This window comes from Somniosus microcephalus, unplaced genomic scaffold (assembly GCF_052327205.1).
Source record: "Somniosus microcephalus isolate GS21.2 unplaced genomic scaffold, FLI_Smic_1.0 unresolved_chr2, whole genome shotgun sequence".
In the NCBI taxonomy this organism is placed as follows: domain Eukaryota; kingdom Metazoa; phylum Chordata; class Chondrichthyes; order Squaliformes; family Somniosidae; genus Somniosus; species Somniosus microcephalus.
This window is the reverse complement of record NW_028225180.1, coordinates 49,537,271-49,561,552: the sequence shown is the minus strand read 5'-3', so window position 1 is coordinate 49,561,552 and position 24,282 is coordinate 49,537,271. Positions and strand designations below refer to the sequence as shown.

At 43.9% G+C, this 24,282-nt stretch overlaps 1 protein-coding gene across 1 annotated transcript; it reads left to right on the top strand.

The window, feature by feature from the left end:
* The first annotated feature begins 8,115 nt into the window (after positions 1-8,115).
* LOC147092616 (putative G protein-coupled receptor 139) lies at positions 8,116-9,556 on the top strand. Its single transcript, XM_085975746.1, has 2 exons — positions 8,116-8,185; positions 8,645-9,556. The coding sequence occupies exons 1-2, from the start codon at positions 8,116-8,118 to the stop codon at positions 9,547-9,549; spliced, it is 975 nt and encodes a 324-aa protein (XP_085831872.1). The 3' UTR covers positions 9,550-9,556.
* Positions 9,557-24,282: the final 14,726 nt, after the last annotated feature.

Below are 24,282 nucleotides of genomic sequence, written 5' to 3'. Positions count from 1 at the left end.
CTTCTTACGTTTCTGTCTCAGCAAATTTCGAAATTGTTCTTGCTATTTCCAAATTTAAATTATCGTAAAACACAAAGCACAAAACTGGATTCCTGTAGTACACTTCAAACGCAGCTCTAACCTTTCTCAATCTAGATAACATTAATTCAAGGTAACTTTTTGAATCTTTTCCATCAGACGCATTTTTATTCAAGCTTCTACATATTCTCTGATCCAAAGGGTCTCATTAATCTAGGGTGTAGTCACAGGATAATTAACGATATAAAGACGCGAAGCATTTTGTTCTTTTCCAAGCCCTTGGTCAGGCCTCAGTTTGAGAAATGTGCTCCATTTTGGTCCCTTTCAAAGATAGGTGAACTTGAGGATAGTTTAGGTGGAGAGGAGGGCCACAAGATTAATACTCTTTTTCAAGTATCCTAGTTACCAAAATTGGCTCAAAGAGATGGGTCTGCAAACTTTGGAGAAGCGTAGATATAGTGGTGAAATTATTAACGTTAATAAGATGATGATGGGATTAAATTCCCTTTTTCTAGACAAAATGCTTCAACTGAATAGGTTAGGGTGGACCAGGTGCTCAAGTGCCAGATCTAGGTAAGATTTTAGGAGAAAGTTATTTCATCAAGGTGTACTGGACCTGTGGAACAGGCTACTGGCTTGTGTGGTGGATGCATCAATTCCATCAAGCGAGGGCTGGACCTGCAACTGGCTGGTGCGGAGATCACCTGGTACAAAGGGAAGATCCACGTTAAAGTTAATCTGGCCCAGTGTGATCTCATGGATTATTTGAAATCACCTAAAGGGGTCGGAGAGGAGTTTTTCACATTTGTTACCACTCATGATCCTGGAATTTGACCTGTTTTGCCGCCTCTTCCAGTAGATCACGTGGTTTTGGGTGGGGTGGCGAGTTTATATACTGTGAAGCACGGGGTTTCACAACTCTCCGGGAGAGGCTGAATGGACTAGTAGGTCACTGTCTGTCCGGTATTTATCGTAAGTTGCGAACACGCCTCTTGTGGAAAACCTTATCAAACACCTGATACAAATGCATGCTCTGTCTTTGCTTCATCCACTCCATCTATGCAATCGGTACAAGTTGTCAAACATGACTTGACTTTCTTAAACCCATGCAGACAGCCCTTTTTTACCCCTGCATTTCTAAGTGCACCCTAATTTTATCTCGGATTTATTATTTGAAGCGTTTGCCCAACAATTGACGTTTCACTTACTGGTCTGCACTCAGTTTACAGTTTGGTGCAAAGTTCAGATCACACCCCAAAGACCTAACTTGGGAAATGGGCTCAAACTGAGGCATCAGATCAACATTGCCAATTATCAGAAATCGTTGCAGCGTCCCAAAATAAACTAAACTGACTCAACTCTACAGAAATGAATAAAACATAGTAACATCCCTCTGCTTCGCTGTTTTTTTCAGGGACACCTCTCCCACTAATAGATTCGACAGAACTTAAACTCAAATTGTAAACCTCCAACAGATGTGCAGCTGCTGAAACCACTGGCTGTGGTTGGGATGCGAAAGACAATGTGCAGAAACTGCTGCAAAGCACAGGCCTGACCCAGATAATCTCATGCAGATGTGCGTGTCCCGCCATCTTAGAATCACTTTGTCGATCACCAGCTAAACCCAGATGTGTTATTGACTGGTCGGATGTATTGAGTGGAGGTGAAAACAGGAAGTAAGAAATGTTAACATTTACTCGTTCTCACAGTCAGACAATTATTTGGGAAAACATCCTTGTATACCGTCCACCACTCATGTATAGTCAGCATTATTCCACAACTAAATTGAATCAGAGAATGGTGCAGCACAAATGGAGGCCATTGGAATGATCGTGCCCATGCTGGCAGATATCTGTCAAATTCTGTTATTAAAATTATATAACAAAACTAATACGCAAGCATTGGGTCAGTGCCAGCATATTGACCTATTCAATGCCGCTGTTATCAATCTACAGCGTACTGGGCCCATCGAGAGGGGAATTGGCCGCGCGTTTTAGCTGCTGAAAAGGGAGAGGTCGTTTATTTAGCGTACTCTGTAATTAAGAGTCAGAATTTGGCCAGTGATTGCATGCTCACCACAGAATTATATGGTTGAGGGCTAGATTCATACTCCAGCACACAATCTAGGATGACACTCCCAGTGCCAGTACTAAGGGAACGCTGCACTCATGGAAGTGCGGACTTTCAGATAAGGCGTTGAAGCAAGACTCCCTCTATATTGAAGCGGAGCATAGGAGTTCTCCCTGGTGTCAGCTGTGGCTCAGTGGGTAGCACCCTCGCCTCTGAGTCATAAGGTTGTTGTCCCAACTCCCACTCCAGGAACTTGAGCACATAAAGCTAGGCTGACACTCCAGTGCAGTGCTGAGGGAGCGCTGCACTATCGGAGGTGCCGTCTTTCATCTGAGCCATTAAACCGAGGCCCCGTGGCACGCTCAGGTGGACGTTATAGATCCCATGATGAAGCGTGCTGAGCTTGAATAAAGGAGACTATGAAGGTATGAGAGCAGAATTGATTAGAGTGGAATGGGAAAATAGATTAAAGGGTAAGACGGTACATGATCAGTGGTGTACATTTAAGGAGTTATTTTACAACTTCCAAAAAATGTATATTCCACTGAGGACAGAAGGATGCAAAAGAAAATATAGCCATCCGTGGCTAAGTAAAGTAATTAAGGATAGTATCCGACTAAAAACAAGGGCATATAAGGTAGCCAAATCTAGTGGGAGGATAGAAGATTGGGAAGTCTTTAAAAGACAGCAAAAAATAACTGAAAGATTGATTAAGAAGGGGAAGATAGATTATGAAACTAAATTAGCAAAAAATATAAAAACAGATAGCAAAAGATTCTATAGTTATATAAAAAGAAAAAGGGTGGCTAAAGTAACTGTTGGTCCCTTAGAAGATGAGACCGGGAAATTAATGGTGGGAAACATGGAGATGGCAAAAGCGCTGAACAAATATTTTGTATCAGTCTTTACGGTAGAGGACACTAAGAATATCCCAACACTGGACAAACAGGGGGCTCTAGGGGGAGAGGAGTTAAAGATGATTAAAATCACAAAGGAAGTGTTACTTGGTAAAATAATGAGACTCAAGCCGCATAAATCACCTGGACCTGATGGCTTACATCCTAGGGTCTTGAGGGAAGTGGCGGTAGGGATTGTGGGTGGATTGGTAATAATTTTCCAAAACTCCCTGGACTCAGCAAAGGTCCTGGCAGATTGGAAAACTGCTAATGTAACACCCTTATTTAAAAAGGGTAGTAGGCAGAAGGCTGGACACTATAGACCTGTTAGCTTAACATCTGTGGTTGGTAAAATGTTGGAGTCTATTATTAAGGAGACAGTAACGGGACATATGGATAAACATAATTTAATTGGACAAACTCAGCATGGTTTCATGAAGGGGAAGTCATGTTTGACAAATTTGCTTGAGTTCTTTGAGGAAGTAACATACAGGGTGGATAAAGGAGAACCAGTGGACGTAGTGTATTTAGACTTCCATAAGGCATTTGACAAGGTGCCACACAAAAGATTATTGCTTAAGATAAATAATCACGGGATTGGGGGTAATATTCTGGCATGGGTGGAGGATTGGCTCTCTAACAGAAAGCATAGAGTTGGGATAAATGATTCGTTCTCAGACTGGCAACCAGTAACTAGTGGTGTTCCGCAGGGGTCAGTGCTGGTTCCCCAACTCTTTACAACCTATATTAACGATTTGGAGGAGGGTGCCGAGTGTAACATATCAACGTTTGCAGATGATACAAAGATGGGAGGGAAAGTAGTGAGTGAGGAGGACATAAAAAACCTGCAAAGTGACATAGACAGGCTAATAAGTGGGCAGGGATATGGCAGATGGAATACAATACTGGAAAGTGTGAGGTTATGCAATTTGGCAGGAAAAATCATAGAGCAAGTTATTACCTTACTGGCAAGAATCTGGAAAGTACAATAGTACAAAGGGATCTGGGGGTCCTGGTGCACGAAACTCAAAAAGTTAGTATGCAGGTGCAGCAAGTGATCAAGAAGGCCAATCGAATGTTGGCTTTTATTGCTAGGTGGATTAAATATAAAAACAGGGAGGTATTGCTGCAGTTATACAAGGTATTGGTGTGACCACACCTGGAATACTGCATACAGTTTTGGTGTCCATACTTAAGAAAAGACATACTTGCTCTCGAGTCAGTACAAAGAAGGTTCACTCGGTTAATCCCGGGGATGAGGGCGTGGTCATATGAGGAGAGGTTGAGTAGATTGGGATTCTACTCATTGGAGTTCAGAAGAATGAGAGGCGATCTTATTGAAATATATAAGATTGTGAAGGGGCTTGATCGGGTGGATGCGGTGAGGATGTTCCCAATGATGGGTGAAACTAGGACTAGGGGGCATAATTTTAGAATAAGGGGCTGCTCTTTCAAAACTGAGATGAGGAGAAACTTCTTCACTCAGAGGGTGGTATGTTGTGGAATTTGCTGCCCCAGAAAGCTGTGGAAGCTACATCATTAAATAAATTTAAAACAGAAATAGATAGTTTCCGAGAAGTAAAGGGAATTAAGGGTAATGATGAGCGGGCAGGAAATTGGACATGAGTCTAGGTTCTGAATAGTCATGGCCCTGTGGGTAGTGGAGGGGGCCAAGGGGCCATGTAGCCTGGTTCTGCTCCTACATCTTGTGTTCTAATTCTGTGTTAGATTTCAGGAGATGCTTTTATTCCTGTTCCTGGCTGGGGTGGACATCGCCCTTACAGAAGGTAAGTACTGTAGAAAATATAGGGACAGAGTGATCTCCTGGACGAGTTTCGATCGCCTAGATGGGTCAGAGAGGAATTTCCCAGATTTTTTTCTCCCAAATTGGCCATTGGGTTTTCTAACTGGTTTTTCGCCTCTCCTGGGAGATCACATGGGATCGGGTGGGATGGAGAGTGATAGAATATTTGAGGTTAGGATCAGATCAGCCATGATCTTATTGAATGGTGGAGCAGGCTCGAGGAGCCGATTGGCCTACTGCTGCTCCTATTTCTTATGTTCTTATGTTCTTATGTAAGCTGTGACGAGGATGCAAATACGCTGCAAATTGATATAGACTGGTTAAGTGAATGAGTAAGAGCATGGCAGCTGAAATCTACTTTGGAAAAATGTGAAGTTATCCACTTTGGAAGGAAAGATAGAAAAGCATAATATGTTTTAAATGTTGAGGGATTGGGAAATGTTGGTATTCAGAGGGACCTGGGTGTCATTGTACAGAAATCAAGGAAAGTTAACATGCAGATGCAGCAAAGAATTAGGAAATGAAATGGTATTTTCGTCTTCATTACAAAAGGATTGGAGTATAAGATTGAGAAGTCTTACTGCAATTATATAGGGCGTTGGCGAGACAACACCTGGAGTACTGTGTACAATTTTGCTCTCCTTAACTAATGAAGGATAAACTTGCCTTACAGGTTGTCTCGACTGATTCCTAGGCTGAGGAGAGACTGAGTAAATTAGGCCTATAATTCCTAGAGATTTGAAGAATGAGAGGTGATCTCATTGAAACGTATATCATTCTTAAGGAGCTTGACAGGGTAATTGCTGGAAGGATGTTTCTCCTGATCAGGAAATCTAGAACTCGGTGTCACAATCTCAGAATAAGAAGCCGGCCAATTAGGACTGAGCTGTGGCGATATTTCTTCACTCAGAGGGTTGTCAATCTTTGTAATCCGCTACCCCAGAGGGCTGTCGATGCTCAGTCCTTGACTATTTTCAACACAGAGACCGATAGATTTTTGCATACTCAGGGAACCAACGGATTTGAGGATAGTGCGTGAAGCTGGATTTGAGGTAGAAGGTCATCCATGATCTTATCGAATAGTGGGGCAGGCTCGAAGGGCCGAATAGAATCATAGAAATGTACGGCAGAGAATGTATGGCACAGAATGAGGCCATTCGACCCATCGTGTCTGTGCCAGCCGAGAAAGTGTTCGCCTGCCTAATCTCACGTTCCAGCTTTTGGTCCGTAGCCCTGTAGGTTATGGCACATCAAGTCCATATCCAAGTACTTTTTAAAAGTGATGAGATTTTCTGTCTCTACCACCATTTCAGACAGTGAGTTCCAGACCCCCACCACCCTCTGGCTGGAAACAGTTCTCATCCTCTCCTGTTTAATCCTTCTAACACTTATTTTAAAACTATGCCTTCTGGTTATTGACCTCCCTGCTAAATGAAATAGGCCCTTCCTGTCTACTCTATCTAGCACCCTCATAATTTCTTATATTCTTGTACTCTTTCTTGTGTCCCAGCTGCAGGTATATCGCTGGTGCTGCAACAGCAGATTCATCGCCAGTAGTGCAATAGATGGGTCTCCGTCCGTATAACAAGATTGGGGCCTCGAATAGGAATATAATCAGCTGTAGCAGAGGAAAAGCAGTGTCATATCTGGTGTAAGTGCAGACACCCTATTACCAGAGGAGCACGGTCACAACTGGTGTATGTTTAGGGGTACCACTAGCACCTGTCGAGGACAGTCAGCTCGTGATTAATTGTAGGTTATCACTAATACCAGAACATCACTTTCACTACCATTGTAAGTGTGGGGTTTCCACTACTACTGGTGAAGCACGGTCACCTCTCATATATATGTTGGGTTAACACTCATACCGTAGAAGCAGGATCACCGCTGGTTAAAGTGTAGGGAACACGTTCAGCATTAGTGTAAGTGTAGCGGTACTGCTAGTACAGGAGGAGTACGGTCAGCTCTTGTGTAAATGTAGGCTGCCACTAATACCATAAGAGCATTTTCAGTATAAGTGTAAGTGTAAGGGTACCACTAGTAAGGGGGAACATGTTCACACCTAGTATAAGTGTAGGGTAACACTAGACACGGAGTAGCGTGTTCACCTCTAATATAAGTACAGGATTACCAATAGTAAAGTAGGAGCACCTCTATTGTATGTGTAGGGGTGACAATTGCACCTGTCGAGGATGGTCAGCTCGTGATTATATGCAGGTTATCACTAATACCAGAACATCACTGTCACTACCATTGAAAGTTTGGGGTTACCACTACTACTGCTGAAGCACGGACACCTCTAGCATATATGTAGGGTTACCACTTGTACCATAGAAGAAGGAGCACTGCTTGTGTAAGTGTGGGAACCAATATAACAGGACGTTAACGTCCAGCAGTAGTCTAAGTGCAAGGGTATATCTAGCACCGCAGGAGCAAGGTCATCGAGTATCAGTGTAGTGAACAACAATACTGAAGGAGCACTTTCTCCTCTAGTGTAAGTGTAGGGGCACCACTAGTAATGAAGTAAACTGCTCTTCTAGTGTAAGTGTAGGGGCACCACTAGTACTGAAGGAGTACTGTATCCTCTAGTGTACGTGTAGGGGCACCACTAGTACTGAAGCAGCACTTTTCCCTCCAGTGTGAGTGCAGGTGTACCGCCAGTACTGAAGGAGCACTGTCTACTCTAGTGTAAGTGCAGGGGTACCACTAGTACCAGGGGCGCACTGTCTCCTCTAGTGTAAGTGTAGGGGCAGCAATAGTACCAGAAAAACACAGTCACCTCTAGTTTAAGTGTAGGGCTGCCACAAGTACTGGAGGAGCACTCTCACCTCTTGTGTAAGTGTAGCTTTACTACAGCTACCAGAGGAACGCGGTTACCTTTAATACCGCATGACTGTAGTCATCACCAATACTGCAAGATTTGATCACCGCCTGTTCTGGAGGGTTTGGAGCAATAAAACTGAGTCAAGTATAGGGTCAGGACGTGTAGGGCTAGGGGGCTGCCTTCATTGCTCCTGTAGTAACAGAGGCAGCAGCAGTACTGAGAGATTGAACACTCTAATTGCAAAGAACGATTTAATTATATTTTATTTGATAAACTTTCCCATATCAATTTCAACTATTTCTATTAATCTGACGTATCAGATGAAAAACAACTTACCTGAGTCTATTTGTTCAATGACTGTAACAAATGCTAATTATGATTTAACCTGATTGACTCGCTGGAGGATTGATGTGTGGATAAATATATGTTCCCTTCCATTGCCTCAGCCGTGCGCCAGTCAGAGTCTTTCAGCTCTGACACAGAATTCTTCCATCACATAGAAAATGGGTCAACCAACTATGCTGCAGATAACAGAGATTTATTACCCGATTCTCGCAGCCGTCGCTGTCCCCGGTGAGCCATTGTAACCTGTTTACTGTTTATCATGATTAACTGTGTACCTGGTCAGCCTGGTCGGAAAAGGTAAGTTGTTTATTAGATGTCAGTGTTAATTAGTCGGTCGTGACTGGAACCAACTCGTGAACCGCCTATTTATACTTTCCGTGCTTCCCTTAATCCAATAACCTCACTGATTTTACAATGTTCTTTGAAGCAGCTACACAAGGACTTTGGCGGTTCTTCGGACCGTCTTCCCGCCCCTCCAGCCCCAGCCCCGTGCAGAGTGAGCGCTGCAGCAGCTCATTAAAATGTTTGAGTCCGATTCCCAGATAATGGTTCCAATACCAATCCAGTTCTCACGCTGCTCCGTATTGATAATCACACTGAATGGAATAAAATGCTCTCCACAAGTATTGCCCTATATATTTCATTCAGACACTGGAACATTATTTTTCTCCTCTATCTTCCTTACAGCGAACCTCGTGACAATGGTGATTCTCTCCCGAGGAAACTGCGGCCTTTCCAAGTGTATCTCTGTCTACATGGTGGCCATGGCAACAGCAGATCTAATGGTCATCATCATTAATGTAATAGTGTATCATATTTTTAGTTATCACTTTCCACTTTCATTCCTGTCCCAGACTCCAGTATGTAAGTTCATACTATATATGACTGCAGCCAGCCTCGATCTGTCTGTTTGGTTCACCGTCTCCTTCACATTTGACCGATGTGTTGTTATCTGCTGCGAGAGGTTAAAAGCAAAATATTGCACCGACAGAACTGCGGCCGCGGTTATAACATCGTTCACGGTCCTCATCTTTTTAAAGGACATCCCCGTTTTGTTTGCATTTGAATCTGAGCAAATAATTAACAAGGTGCATTTGGGCTGCCGGAACAGTGTAGGCTTTGTTACCTCACCTCCAGGCATAGCTTACGTCTGGTTTCACAGCGCCTGGGTCCTTTGGATTCCTTTTACTTTAATCGTCTTGTTTAATTCTTTAACCGTTCGACGTATTTTAGTGGCCAGCAGATCCCGCAGGGGACTCCGAGGTCACAGGAGTGAGAATCACAGTGATACAGAGATGGAGAACCGAAGGAAATCCATCATTTTATTGTTCACTATTTCGGGCAGTTTTATACTGTTGTGGCTGACAAATGCCGTGAGTTTAGTAACTACCAGACTGACAAGCACCGCTAATTACCGAGGCAACCACACAAATCCTGGATATATCGCCACTGAAACCGGAGCGTTGTTGAAGTTTTTGAGTTGCTTTCAAAACCCGTGTATTTATGCAGCGACGCAGAGCAAATTCAGAGAAGAGCTGCAGAATGTGGCGAAATCCCCCTGGACACTAATTCTGAGATTAGTTAGAAAATGAGAGTAAGAATAATCAGGTTAAACGAAAGCTTTTTTTTAAACTGAAGCTCAATTTCAACGTCCTTTCCACCGTCGAACGTCCTTCTTTCTGGAAATGTGAGTTCTTTTGTAAACATTTCTACCATTTTGCAGCATGCGTTTGATGTCGGCATTGCTTTAGTTTAACGATGCTTTTGCTGACTAATCATAACCTATTCCTGCTAATTTAGCAGATTTCAAGTTCAGGGATCATAGATAACAATGTTGAGGTTCAGCAGTGGAGTCGGACATCTGGGCAACAGAGGAATCCAACTTACACTGCAGGTACTGGGATCAGGCGCACCAGTTTAAAATCATCAATAAAGTTTCATTCTGTGCCGAAACAATCAAAGGTCTTGCGATCGCCGATATTGGTAACTTCCTGGGAGTTTGATGTGAATATTGTAGGTGCGGATCTCTCTCTCGGACTCCATTCCTCATTGACGATTTTCACGTGATCAGTGTTCGAATGGAGGAAACTTTCGGATCTCGGCTCATCGATGTGACCTTTCACCTCTGTTGTCCCAGATACTGACTTAAAATCTCGATTGTGCGCTGACTGGTGTCTCTCACTCAGCACAAAGATGGTGTCTGCTCTTGTTCAGTGCTGTCGATAAAAATATCATGGGTAATATTATTGCTATTCTGTCTCAATCAGTATCCCAAACAAATGTTAAGGAATGTAAGAATTAATGTTTATTCATAACGTTCTAAACTATTACAATTGTTGCAAGTGACCTGTTAAAAACAATGCCTGAAATCAGGTAAAATGAAAGTGATATAAAGCATTCTTGTCTTTGGCTTAACATTTGCAAATGGTCAGAAAGAATCTTTGGAAATTACCATCTTGTTATGCGGCTGCATATTGTTCCAAATAATAATTGAATAATCCCAGCAACTTAGAATCAGTTACAAATTGTTCATCGGTGATCTCGCCTCAATCTTTCAGAAACACCAAGGAATGGGAGCAGGCTGTCAATGGGAAGGAGCTGCAGGGTTTGGATGAACAGCGATAGAGATCCAAAACATTAATTCCAAGAAAGTATGCCTGCGAGTGGATAAATCCATGGGAAAACCAACAGAAATATGTGTTTTGCAGACATGAGCATAGGTCACAAGAAACATATGTTTTGATAAACATTTACAAAATGCTGACGAGTCCACCGTTGGAAAACCAGGTACAGATTCAAACCCTTATTGTGGAACGGCCATTAACTCCACTGAGATTAGGCAATGTAGATAACCCAGGACCGTGCCATGGATCAGAACTATATTGGTGATGAGGGGCAAGATATTGGGACTATTTTCACTGGAGCAGCGAAATCTAAGAGCAGATTTAATAGAGCTTTTAATAATTATGAACAATTTGGCAGAGTGAAGAGGGAGAGATTATTCCATCTAATTGGGGAGCAAGCAATAAAGGGTGATCGACTTCAAATTGTCCCAAAAGGAATGAGCACAGAGATTAGCAGAACCTTCTTTATGCAAAGGTTTGCTGGAGCTTGGATTTTTTTAACTCAGGGAATAGTTAAGGGAAAATTAGGTGAATATTTCAAAACGAGAAAGTAATTGCCTGTGGAATGAGAGGGGAAGAGTGTCGATAATTTTTGATTGCTGTGTCAAAGAATCCAGATAGAATGCGGCAATTGAACTACTCCCACCCATTACATTTCTATGGATTTACAGAGTTACCTCTGTTGGTATTATTACCAATTTTTTGTTGTTGTAAGATACACACATCCCCGTTGAGCTTCTATTGAACAAAGATTATAAATAAACTGTCATCAAGGAAGATCCCAGATGTTCAATAGTCACCCCTCCCTTACAGGTTCCGATTTGTCAATAACCTTCTTACATTTTGTAATGAGCTCTCTGTGCGGTGCCAGGTCTCCCAGCCCATCCCATAATTCCTCGCCATTTGTAGATGTGGGACCTTGTCCGCTGCTTCAATGCGACTGTGTGATTACAACTGCATTTCCCCTGCCCTACAGGCCAGTGATGTGTTTCAGAAACCGAAGCAGGTTAGTTAAAGATGACATATCGTCCCTTACACCAATAGAATTCCCTTTTACATTGCACCCCTCCCAGGTGCTCAACCATTGGATCTCTCCTGGCCTTATTTTAAACACTGCGATTATTTCAGCCGCTGTCAGATCCTCAAAAATATTCTCTAATTGAGGAAACTTGTAACAGTGTCAGTAAACTGTCATTCCTGTCAGTCCCCATTCCTTTATCTCGCGGTGTCTGTGTCCCTAGATTCCATATTCCCATGTAGTTTGGTTGAATACTGCAATTGTACTTAAAAACCGGTTGATCGCTGCCGATCATACAAGCCCTCCTTTAGTGCTTCACTTGTGAACTACTCCGAATATTTACCAAGCAGTCTTTGCTAGTCCTTACTATCTACTTGCCAGCATTTTTGGATAATTTAAAAGCTTTTACTTTATCCTTAATATTGCTCCCTACATAATGACGTCTACCCACGGTGTCTCCTGTTCTCAATGGATGAATGAATTTTAATTCCTCATCCACTAATACTTTCTTAACTACTTTCCACTTGTCTACTTCAGCAATGGGATCTCCCAGACCTGCCACACGGCCGGAATCTCACACAAACAGTGGGCGGATTATCGGAAAATGATGGAAGCGCTTACTTAGCTTGCATTCATAAGAACAATAGAACATAAGAAATAGGAGCAGGAGTAGGCAATTTAGCCCTTCGAGCCTGCTCCGCCATTCAATAAGATCGTATCTGATCTACAAACTTCATCTGCACTTACAAGAACTATCCCCATCTTCCCTGATTCCCTTAATATTCAAAAATCTATCGATCTCTCTCTGAATATACTCAACGACTCATCGTCCACAGCCATCTGTGGTAGAAAATTCCGAAGTTTCACCAACTTCTGAGTAACGAAATTTCTTCTAATCTCAATCCTAAATTGCTGACTCCCTATTCTGAGTCTGTGACCCCTGGGTCTGGACTGCGCAGCCAGGGGACACATCCTCCCTGCATCTACCCTGTCAAGCCCTGTAAGTATTTTGCATATATCAATGAGATCACCTCTCATACTTCTAAATTCTAGAAAATATAGGTCTAGTCTACTCAATCTGTCCTCAGTGGAGAATCCCCCCATCCCAGGAAATAGTCTGGTGAAACTTCATTGCAATCCCTCAATGGCAAGTATATCCTTCCTTAGGTAAGGAGCCCAAAATTGTACACAATACTCCAGGAGTGGTCTCATCAGGGCTCTATATAATTGCAGGAAGACGTCTTGATTCTTCTACTCAAATCCTCTTGTAAAAAAGGCCAACATACCATTTGCTTTCCTAATTGCTTGCTGTACTGCATGTTAAATTTCAGTGATTCGTGTACAAGGATACCCAGTTCACTCTGAACATCAACATTTCTCAATCTCGCACCATTTAAAAAAACTCTGCTTTTCTGTTTTTCTTACAAAGGTGGATAACGTCATATTTATCCACATTATATTCCATTTACCATCAGTAAATTTGTATCCATTTCATTTGGTCCCCTCATCCAAATAATTGATGTAGATTGTGAATAGCTGTGGCCCAAGCATTGATCCTTGCGGTACCCCACTAGTTACAGCCTGCCAACTCGAAAATGACACATTTATTCCTACTCTCCATTTTCAGTTCATTAACCAATCCTCAATCCATGCTGGTATCGTACCCCCAATCCAATGAGCCCTAATTTTTTAATAACCGCTTGTGTGTCACCTTATCGAATGCCTTCTGAATATCCAAATACACCACGTCCACTGGTTCCCCCTTATCTATTCTGCTAGTTACAATCTAAAAAACCCTAAAAGATTTGTCAAACACCGTTTCCCTTTCATAAATCCATGTTGACTCTGCTCAATCCTATTATTATTTTCTAAGTGCCCTGTTACCACGTTCTTGATAATAGATTCTAGCATTTTCCCTACTAATGATGTCAGGTTAATTAGTCTGTAGTTCCCCATTTTCTCTCTCTCTCCTTTCTTAAATAGTGGTGTTACATTTGCTACCTTCCAAGCCGCGGGAAACATTCTAGACTCTCTGGAATTTTGGAAAATGACAACCAATACATTCACTATCTCTATAGCCAACACTAGGATGCAGGCCATCAGGTCCATGGGATTTATCGGCTTTCAGTTCCATTAATTTCTCCAATACTATTTTTTTACTAATCCTAATTAACTTCCGTCCTCATTCTCGCTACACCCCTGGTTTTCCACTATTTCCGGGAAGTTTTTTTGCCTCTTCTTCTGTGAAGACAGACACAACATATTTGATAATTTCTCTGCCATGTCCTTACTACCCATTATAAATTTTCTTCTCTCAGTCTGTAAGGGAACCACATTTGCTTTCGCTAATCTTTTCCTTTTTACATATCTATAGAAGCTTTTACAGACTCTTTTTATGTCTTCGGCTAGTTTACTTTCATATTCAATTTTCACTTTCTTCATCAATTTCTTGGTCCTCCTTTGTTGAATTCTAAAATCCTCCCAATCCTCAGACTTACTATTCTTTCCGGCAGCATTAAAAACCACTTCCTTTGACCTAATACTATCTTTAAATTCTCTTGTTAGCCACGGTTGGACCACTTTTCCTTTGGGGTTTTTGTGCCTTACTGGAATGTATATTTGGTGTTAATTATGTATTAATTCTTTAAATGCTAGCCATTGCTCGTCCACTGTCATACTTTTTAATGTATTTTCGCAATCTTCCTTAGCCAACTCGCCCCTCATACCTTAGTTTCGGATTTAGCTAACTCACTTTCAAACTCAATATAAAAATGTCATTATTATCGTCACACTTCCCAAAGTGCCCCCTTACTACAGGGTTATTAATTCATCCTTTCTCCTTGCACAGTACTAGCTCTAAGTTCCTGTTCCCTCGTCAGTTCCTCAACACACTTATCTAGAAAACTATCTTGCATACATTTCATGAAATCATCCTCCACGCTGTTACTGCAAATTTGGTTTGCCCAGTCCATATGTAGATTAAAGTCCTCCATCATTACTGTATTACCCTTGCTACACTCGCCTCTAATTTCCTGATTTATACTCTGCCCTACATTACAACTAATGTTTAGGGGCCTATAAACAACTCCCGCCAATTTTTTCAGCCCCTTGCTCTTTCTTAGCTCCACACAAACTAATTCTACTTATTGATTTTCAGAGCTAAGGTTCTTGCTCTCTGCTGTCTGTATTCCATCCTTTATTATCAGGGCTACCCCTCATCCTTTTCTATTTAACCTATCCCTTCTAAAAGTTATGTATCCTGGAATATTTTTTCCCCAACGTTGGCAACTTTGCAACCATGTCTCCATTATGTCCATTAGATCAAACTTGTTAATTTTTATCTGTGCTATTAATTCCCCTATTTTTTTTTAATGCTTTGCATGTTCAAATATACTGCCTTGAGATTTGACATATTTCTCTTTTTCCCTGCTGTCACCTTAGTCACTCTACCTGTACCCTCCTAGAATCATAGAATCATATAAAGTTATAGCACGGAAGGCAGCCAGTTCGGCCGATCGTGTCCACACCGGCCAACAAAGAGCTAGCCAGCCTAATCCCACTTCCCAGCTCTTGGTCCGCAGCCCTGCAGGTTAACGCAGCCCAAGTGCACTTCCAAGTACTTTTTAAATGTGGTTAGGGTTCCTGCCTCTACCACCCTTTCAGGCAGCGAGTTCAAGGACCCCACAACCCTCTGGGTGAAGACCTTTCTCTCCAAATCTTGCACCAACTAATATAATTCTGTGCCCCCTGGTTTTTGACCCCTCTGCTGAGGGAAATATGTCCTTTTCTAACCACATTATCTGGGCCCCACATCATTTTATGCACCACAATAAGGTCTGCCCTCAGTCTCCTCTGTTCCAAGGAAAACAGACCCAGCCGATCCAGCCTTTCCTCATGGCTAAGATTCTCTACTCCCGGCAACATCTTTGTAAATCTCCTATGTACCCTCTCTCGTGCCATCACATCGTTTCTGCAATGTAGTGACCAGAACTGCACGCATTAATCTAGCTGATGCATAACTAGTGTTTTGTACAGTTGAAGCATAACCCCCTGCTCTTGTATTCTATGCCACGGCTAATAATGGCAAGCATTCCGCATGCCTTCTTAACCACATTATCTACCTGGCCTGCTACCTTCAGGAGTCTGTGGAAATGTACTCCAAGTTCCCTTTGTTACTCTGCACTACTCAATTTCCTACCATTTAACGTGTATCCCCTTTCCTTGTTAGCCCTCCCCAAATGCAGTGACATTAAGCAGGAACAGGAGTAGGTCACTTAGACCCTCGAGCCTATTCCGCTATTCATTGACATCATGGCTGATCTACGACCGAAATCCATATACTCACCTTTGGTCCATATCCCTTAATACCTTCAGTTAACAAAAATCCATCAATGTCAGATTTAAAATTAACAATTAACCTAGCATCAACTGCCGTTTGTGGAAGAGCGTTCCAAATGTCTACCATCCTTTGCATATAGAAGTGTTCATCAGACCTGGACTCCCCAAATATCGGAAATATTTTCTCTCTATCTACCCTATCAGTTCCCATTAATATCTTGAAAACTTCATTCTACTCACATCTTAACCTTCTAAATTCCAGGGAATCCAACCAATTACTCCAAATATAACCCTTGTAGTCTATGTTTCTTTCTGGTAAATCTACACTGCACTCGCTCCAAGATAATACATCCTTCCTAAGGTGTGGTGCACAGCACTGACAGAGTATTCCAGGTGTGGGTTAACCAGGGTTTTGTATAGTTGCACCTGTCCATGACATTTTTGTGATCCACAACTTTCTTTGGGCCCTCAGCTTTTTTAGTTATTAACCATTTAGAAATTAATCTGATGCATACTTTTACATCCAAAGTCGGTGACCTCACAATTGCCTACATTAAAATCAATTTGCAACAGTTCTGTCCAGTCAATTAATCTATTAATAATTCTTTGTAATGTTATGCTTCCATCTAAATTGCTTACAAAGCTGCCTATTTTGTGTCATCGGCAAACTTGGATATGTGGCTTGTTAAGAAGATATAAGCCGAGCGAATTAAGGGGAAAGTGGTGATAAGGATACAAAATAGGCTCAGTGACAGGAAGCCAATGGTGGAAGCGAATGGATGTTTATTCAGACTGGGGGCGAGTGGGCGGTGTAGCTGTCTATGGTGTTCATCAAGTATCATTTTAAGTCATTATTCTTTAAAAATTTTATAAACAACCTAGAGAGCAGTATTATCACGTTTTCACATGATGCACTTGGAAATGTAGATGATAGTGTTCAGGATAATTATAGTCTTCAGGATTTCATAGCTAGAATGGTGCAATGGGAAGAAGCATGGCAGAGAAGTGCGGAGAATTGTAAGTGTGGCACTTTGGAGGACTAAAATGTAAAGAAAATATACCATAAATGGCACAATTTTGAAAAGTTCAAATGTGCACAGGTACCTTGAAGTCCACATACACAAATCCTTAAAGGTGGCAGGGCAAGTTGACCAGTGCTTAAAAAATCATATACATTACTTGGGTTTTTAATAGAATACAATATAAAAGCTAAAAGCGCATGTTGGAACTTTACACATCACTAGCAAATCCTCAGCTGGAGTATTGTTGACATTTCTGAGCTCCACATTTCAGGAAGGATGTAAAAGCCTTAGAATGGAAACAGAGGAGGTTCACCAGGATGTTACCAGAGATGATGATCTTCAGTTATGAGGATAAGTTTGAACAGTTAGGACTATTATCCTTGGAACAGAGATGTTAAGAAGTTACATAATAGAGGTCTTGAAGATGATATGGGTTTTGGTAGAGCAGATAGAATAAACTATTCCCTCTGGGGAGTGGGTCAAGAACTAAAGATATCCGTTAGTTTTACATACCACTGAATCCCCAGTCAAATTACTGCATCAAATGCCGAGTATTATGCCAGTTGCTAAACTTCTCCCAAAACCTTTTTAGACTCTGACCGCGGTGAAATCATCGACTGAAGAGATTCTCAGTAATGCTCCTCACATTTGCAATCATTCTTGAAGCTTCCCGTTTCTGGTCTTCGACACTGGGTGTCTTGGTCCCACCAGATCTTCTGTATGAACCTAGCGACCTTTCTCGTGCCCCAGTTAGCGTAGTGATGATTCGTCTTCACTCTCCCCACCTTCCTGGGATACTGCTCAATCAAAGAAACTTTTAAGATAAACATGATTCATCTTAATTAGAAACTTTGTTACAGAAAAACAATGAGACTATTTTTGAGAAAATTAATATATTTAATTTTAAAATATTTACAATTTATTTGAATTAATTACTTTAATTTTAAATAGTTATTTTGTTTGCCCTTATTTATAGGCATTAACATCATTCACAATATCTGCTGCCCACGCCAGCTCTGCCCAAAATGACACACCACTGATGGGGCGTAACCAGGGGTGGAAACTTGGCTCCAGGTGACACCACAAAGGAGACAGGAGACATTTATATAGCAGCCTGGAGTCTTAGATACATAACAGAAACATACGAAAAACATACGAAACAGGAGCAGGAGTAGGCCAGTCGAGCCCTCAAGCCTGCCCCGCCATTCAATAACATCATAGCTGATCCAATCTTAGCCTCAACACCACTGCCCCACTCACTCTGCAAACCCCTTGAATCCCTTGTAGTTCAAATGTCTGTCAATCTCCATTTCAACATAGTCAATGAATCTGCCTCCACAGCTCTCTGGGGTAGAGAGTTTCAAAGATTCACGACCCACTGAGAGAAGAAATTCCTCCTCATCTCCGGCTGAAATGGGCAAACTCTTATTCTCAAACTATGCCCCCTAGATCTAGATACACCCTTAGGGGAAACATCCTCTCAGCATCTACCCTGTCAATCCCCATCAGAATCTTATATGTTTCAATAAGATCACCTCTCATTCTTCTAAACTCAACCGAGTATAAGCCCAAACTGCTCAACCACACATCAAGCACTTCATCCCAGAAATCAAAATAGTGAACCTTCTCTGCACTGCCTCCAATGCAAATATATCCTTCCTTAAATATGGCGGCCAAAACTGTACGCAGTACTCCAGGTGCGGTCTCACCAGCGCCCTGTAAAGTTGCATCGAAACGTATCTACTTTTATACTCCATTCCCCTTGTAATAAAGGCCAACATTGCATTAGCGTTCCTAATTATTGCTGTACCTGCACGCCAACTTTTGTGTTTCATGTACTAGGAGCCCCAGATGCCTTTGTACCGCAGCATTTTGTAGTCTCGCCACTTTAAATAATAATTTGTTTTTTCATTCTTCCTTCCAAAGTGCATAAACTCTCATTTTCCCACTATGCACTCCATCTGCCAATTTTTCCCACTCAATTAACCTATCTATATCCCTTTGCAGACACTTTGGCCTAGAAATTCAGTGCCCTTAGCACCGAGTTTGCGGCGCTAGAGGGCCTAGCGCTGCAATTGGCGCCGGTTCCTAAATTGCCTGGCGCCCTTCCGCGGCGGTAGACCAGTAGCGCTGCGCCGGCACCGATGACGTCATCGGTGTGCGCAGCGTCCCGGTTGCCGTGGTAACCCGGCCCCAAGCCGAAATTCAGTTGCGGCCGCCTCGCCAGTGGCAGCCGCAACTAAGACTCCGGCAAACGAGTGTTGCCGGAGTCTGCGCCGGCGCTTTAAGGAGGCGCGGCGGCCGGCCGCTTTCCCGCCGGCCGCCTGCCCGCAGCTCCCTCCCCGGACTTCTCCCCCCCCCCCCCGGAACAGATGCAAGCCCGGGACTTGTCCGAGGTGCCGGGCTCATTTTTGAAGAGATTTGCGCAGGCCGCGGCCGGGTGCAGGCAGCTCCTCCTTAACGGAAGGAGGAGGCCTGCACTTCCCGAGCCTGACGCACCGCAGCGGGCGCCGCAGCGCCGGAATAGCGCCGCAATGCGGCACGTTGCGCCAGTTTTCAGGCGCTAAAACCCTTCAGTAGCGCCGGCAGCCATTTGGGCGCGGCGCTACTGAATTTTTGGCGCGCGCAAAGGGCTTTAGTGCCAGCGCTAACTTCCGGCGCTAAAGCCCTGGCGCAGCGCAAACTCAATTTCTAGGCCTTTGTGTCCTCCTCACAACTTGCTAAACCACCTATCTTTGTATCATGTGTAAACTTGTCTACAGTACACTCGGTCCCTTCATCCAAGTTATCTATATATATAAAGGAATCGATCTGTCTGTCTGTCCTTCTGTCTGTCTCGGGTGTGCGTCTGTCCGGCTATGCGCTCGAAATTTATACGGCGTACCTACGCGCGCGTTACCTCTGAAGAAAGCTTATGCTTCCGGGATGCTCGTAAGCTTATGTACTTTTCGGTCGGACGATAATTCTTCGCGCCTTATGCAAAAAACATTCAAAATTAAACTCATTGGGCTGAAAATTCAGTAGGGTTAGTGCCCCATTTGAGGCGCTAGAGGGCCGGTTTGTAAATTCAGTGGGGCCCTGCCATCGGCGTAAGACCGGTTGCGCTGCGCCGGCACCGATGACGTCATCAGTGTGCGCAGCGTCCCGGTTGCCGTGGTGACGGGCCCCAACGCCGAAATTGAGTTGCGGCCGCCTCGCCCATGGCAGCCGCAACTAACGATGTTTCAGCAGAGTCATACGCGAGTTAGCGCCGGCGCATTTAGGTCACGCGGCGGCCGGCCGCTTTCCCGCCGGCCGCCTGCCCGCACCTCCCTCCCCGGACTCCTCCAACCCCCCCCCGCGGAACAGATGCATCTGGCCTGCGAGCCCGGCACTTCTCCGAGGTGCCGGGCTCATTTTTTTCAAGAATTCAACGGCCAGCGGGCGGGTGCAGGCGGCTCCTCCTTAACTGAAAGAGGAGGCCTGCACTTCCCCAGCCTGCCGCACCGCATCGGGTGCCGCAGCGCCGGAATTGCGCCGCAATGCGGCAGTCAGCGCCCATTTCGAGGCGCTGACACCCTCCTGTTGCGCCGGCAGCCATTTGGGCGCGGCGCTACTGAATTTTTGGCGCGCGCAGGGGGACTTAGCGCCGGCGCTAAATTTCCGGCGCTAAAGTCCTGGCGCGGCGCCAACTGAATTTCTAGGCCATTATCTGCTACTTAGCATTGATTGACTGACGTCAAGGTTCAACCAATCCTGTGCCGTCACGATTGACCAATCCTACAGTACGGTCCCCTGATGGTTGGCCAATCGGTGTGTGTGTGTGTGGGCGGGACTAATCGTTTTCATCTCGGGGATGTGGCAGCCATTGTTTCACTGCCATGACTTCAGCATCCAGCTCAAACTACTTTGACCATCCAGCTTTGAAAAAGTTAGTATCTCTTTTCAAAATAACATAAGATTTACCAAAAACGATTTATAAGTACTTTCACTTTCATCTTTCAAGGTATTAAAAGGTAGAAATGTTGCCCGGCAGCAGATTCACAAAGGGACACAGACAGGGCCCTAAAGCCTGGGACTCAATTTAAAATGTTGCCCGGCAGCAGATTCACAGAGGGACATAGACAGGGCCCAAAGCTTGGCACTCGATTTAAACCGCCTGGCCCAAAACAGCCCTGGCAAAGCCAGGCTCCCCCCAGCTAGTTAATATATATTGCAAAAAGTTGAGTTCCCAGCACTGATCCCTGTGGCACTCCAATAGTTACTGATTTTCAACCAGCAAATAACCCATTTTTCGTGACTCTCTGTTTTCTGTTAGTTAGTCAATCCGCTATCCATGCCAATATATTATCCCAAACCTCGTGAGCTCTTATCTTGTGCAGTAACCTTTTATGTGGCACCTTATCGAATGCCTTCCTGAAATCCAAATACTCTACATCTACTGGTTCCCCTGTATCCAGCATGTTTGTTACATCCTCAAAGAACTCTGGCAAAGTTGTCAATCACGATATCTCTTTCATAAACCCATGCTGACTCTACTTGACTGTCTTATGATTTTCTAAATGTCCTGCTATTAACTCCTTAATAATGGATTTCAACATTTTCCCAATGACAGATGTTAGGCTAACTTGCCTTCCGCTTCCTGCTTTTTGTCCGCCTCCTTTCTTGAATAGTGGTGTTACATTTGCGGTTTTCCAATCTGCTGGGACCTCTCCAGAATCCAGGGAATTTTGGTAGCTTACAAACAACGCAACCACTATAGCTGCAGCCACTTCTTTTAAGACCCTAGGATACAGGCAATCGCATCCAGGGGACTAGTCAGCCTTTACACGCATTAGCTTGCCTAATCCTTTTTCTCTAGCGATAGAGATTGTTTTAAGTTCCTCCCTCCCGATAGCCCCTTGATTATTTATTATTATTGGGATGTTTTTAATGGTTTCTACTGTGAAGACCGATCCAAAATAATAATTTAGAGTCTCACCAGATTAAAGCTCCCTCTGCATTGTCCCATCAAACCGTCCATGTGCAAGTACAGCACGGGTTAGAAACAGAGTAAAGCTCCCTCTGAACCTACAAACAAACACTCCCAGCGCAGATACAGGACGGGCTAGATAGTAAAGCTCCATCTATACTGACACTTCAAACACTCCCAGCGCAGGTACAGGACGGGCTAGATACAGTGTAAAGCTCCCTCTACATTGCTCATCATACACTCTCAGGACAGGTACAGCACGGGTTATGTAATGTATATACCTTTAAGGGGAGGGAACTATCTTGTATTGTGGCCATGTTGTCGATAAAGAGGGGTTACATAAGTCCCCAGAGAAGATTGAAGAAGTAATCAAGGCTCCAGCACCGGAAAATGTGTGAGAACTGAGGTCGTTCCTCGGGTTGGTAAACTTCTACCATAAGTTCTTGCCAAATTTGTCTACAATACTACACCCACTGAACACCCTACTGCAAACTGGGGTGCCATGGAAGTGGAGTGACGAATGTAGACGAGCTTTCCAGAAGAGCAAAAAACTAATCACATCGAAAGAGGTATTGGCCCATTACAAACCAGCATTACCAATTCGGTTGGCATGTGATGCGTCACCCTCCGGGATTGGAGCGGTGCTGTCGCACACATTCTCGGATGGCTCAGAGAGGCCAATAGCCTTTGCGTCACGATCACTAACCTCAGCCGAGCGTAACTATACCCAGATTGACAGGGAGGCCCTCAGACTAGTGTGGGGAGTGAAAAAGTTCAATCACTATCTGCATGGGCAGAAATTCACCTTGCTGACTTATCACCAGCCTCTTGTCTCCATTTTTAATCCGAAGAAGGGCGTTCCGGTGATGAATGCGCAACGACTACAAAGTTGGTCACTTTTTCTAGGGGCGCATCACTATGAGATTGAACATAGGGGCACGAAACAGCATGGAAATACTGATGGGCTATCACGCCTGCCACTGCCTACTGTGGAGGCAGCAGCAGCAGTGGATCCTGTCGAAATATTCCATTCGACTATAGTTGAATACCTACCGGTAACTAATGCTTGTATCGATAAGGAAACCCGAGATGACCCTACACTGTCTCGGGTATATGATTTGACGGTGAAGAGATGGCCAGCACATGGCGACTCACTGTTGCCAGCATTCTCGACAAGGAGAGAACAGCTGTCAGTTTGCCAGGGGACCTTGATGTGTGGATCCCGAGTGGTAATTCCACCCAAGTTAAGGGATAGAGTGCTCAATGTGCTTAATGAGTTTCATCTGGGAGGGGTAAAAATGAAAAGCCAAGCCACGGCTTATGTGTGGTGGCCAGGAATCGATAAACAATTCCAGGACCTGACCAAGAGCTGCTCAGGATGCCAGAAAGTCCAAAATGCACCACCACAGTCCCCTCTACACCCATGGGAGTGGCCCTCATCTCCATGGCAACGGGTGCATATTAATTTTGCTGGTTCATTCAAGGACTTAATGTTTTAATAGCCGTGGATGCGCACTCGAAATGGCCTGAGGTCATCAAAATGTCCTCCACCACCACGGAGAATACTATTGCAGTCCTACGGACCATTTTTGCCAGGAACGGCTTGCCAGAACAGATTTGCTCCGACAACGGACCACAGTTTGTGTCCGAAGAGTTCCGGAGGTTCTTGAAAAAGAATGGGGTAAGGCATTACACATCCGCCCCGTATCATCCAGCCACAAATGGATTGGCTGAGAGGTTCGTACAAACCTTTAAGAAGGTAATAAATGCTATGTACAATGACAACATTCCACTGCAGCACAAGGTGGACAATTTCCTGTTCGCCTACTGGAATGCGACATATGCAGTCACCAACCAGGCCCCAGCCATGATGTTCTTTAACTGAAGGTTAAGGTCTCGCATGGATTTGCTCAGAACAAACGTACGAAGAGATGTTGAGAGTAAGCAATTCCAGCACATCCATGAGAAGCCAACAAGAAGCTTCAATGTAGGGCAACCAACCTTGGCCCGCGACTACCGAACAGAAAAATGGCAGCCAGGAACAATTAGGACATGGCAGGGCCCACTAATGTACACAGTGGACGTTGGGGAGAGCATCGTGAGATGCCATGCTGACCAGATCCTAGAGTCACAGGAAAAAGTCATCTCCATGCCTCGCCCATACATACCTGGTGATGAACCCGACGCACAGGTTGCATCTACCCCAGAAACAGTAGCATCGGAAGCTGATGAACCAACTGACGACAGGGGGTCAGAATCGCCACCGCACCAAGAGCAAGACACTCGGGAAAGGCACTAACCAGAAAGGATCAGGAAGCCTCCCCAAAGACTGAATATATAAATAGACTGTTTTCAGCTAATGTTGCATGTTA

What these genes read in the sequence shown, in the direction of transcription:
- LOC147092616 (XM_085975746.1), top strand. Translation starts at nt 8,116, where the DNA reads ATGGGTCAACCAACTATGCTGCAGATAACAGAGATTTATTACCCGATT. An exon ending in CGCAGCCGTCGCTGTCCCCG is followed by an intron (nt 8,186 to 8,644) that starts GTGAGCCATTGT and finishes TCTTCCTTACAG; the next exon opens with CGAACCTCGTGACAATGGTG.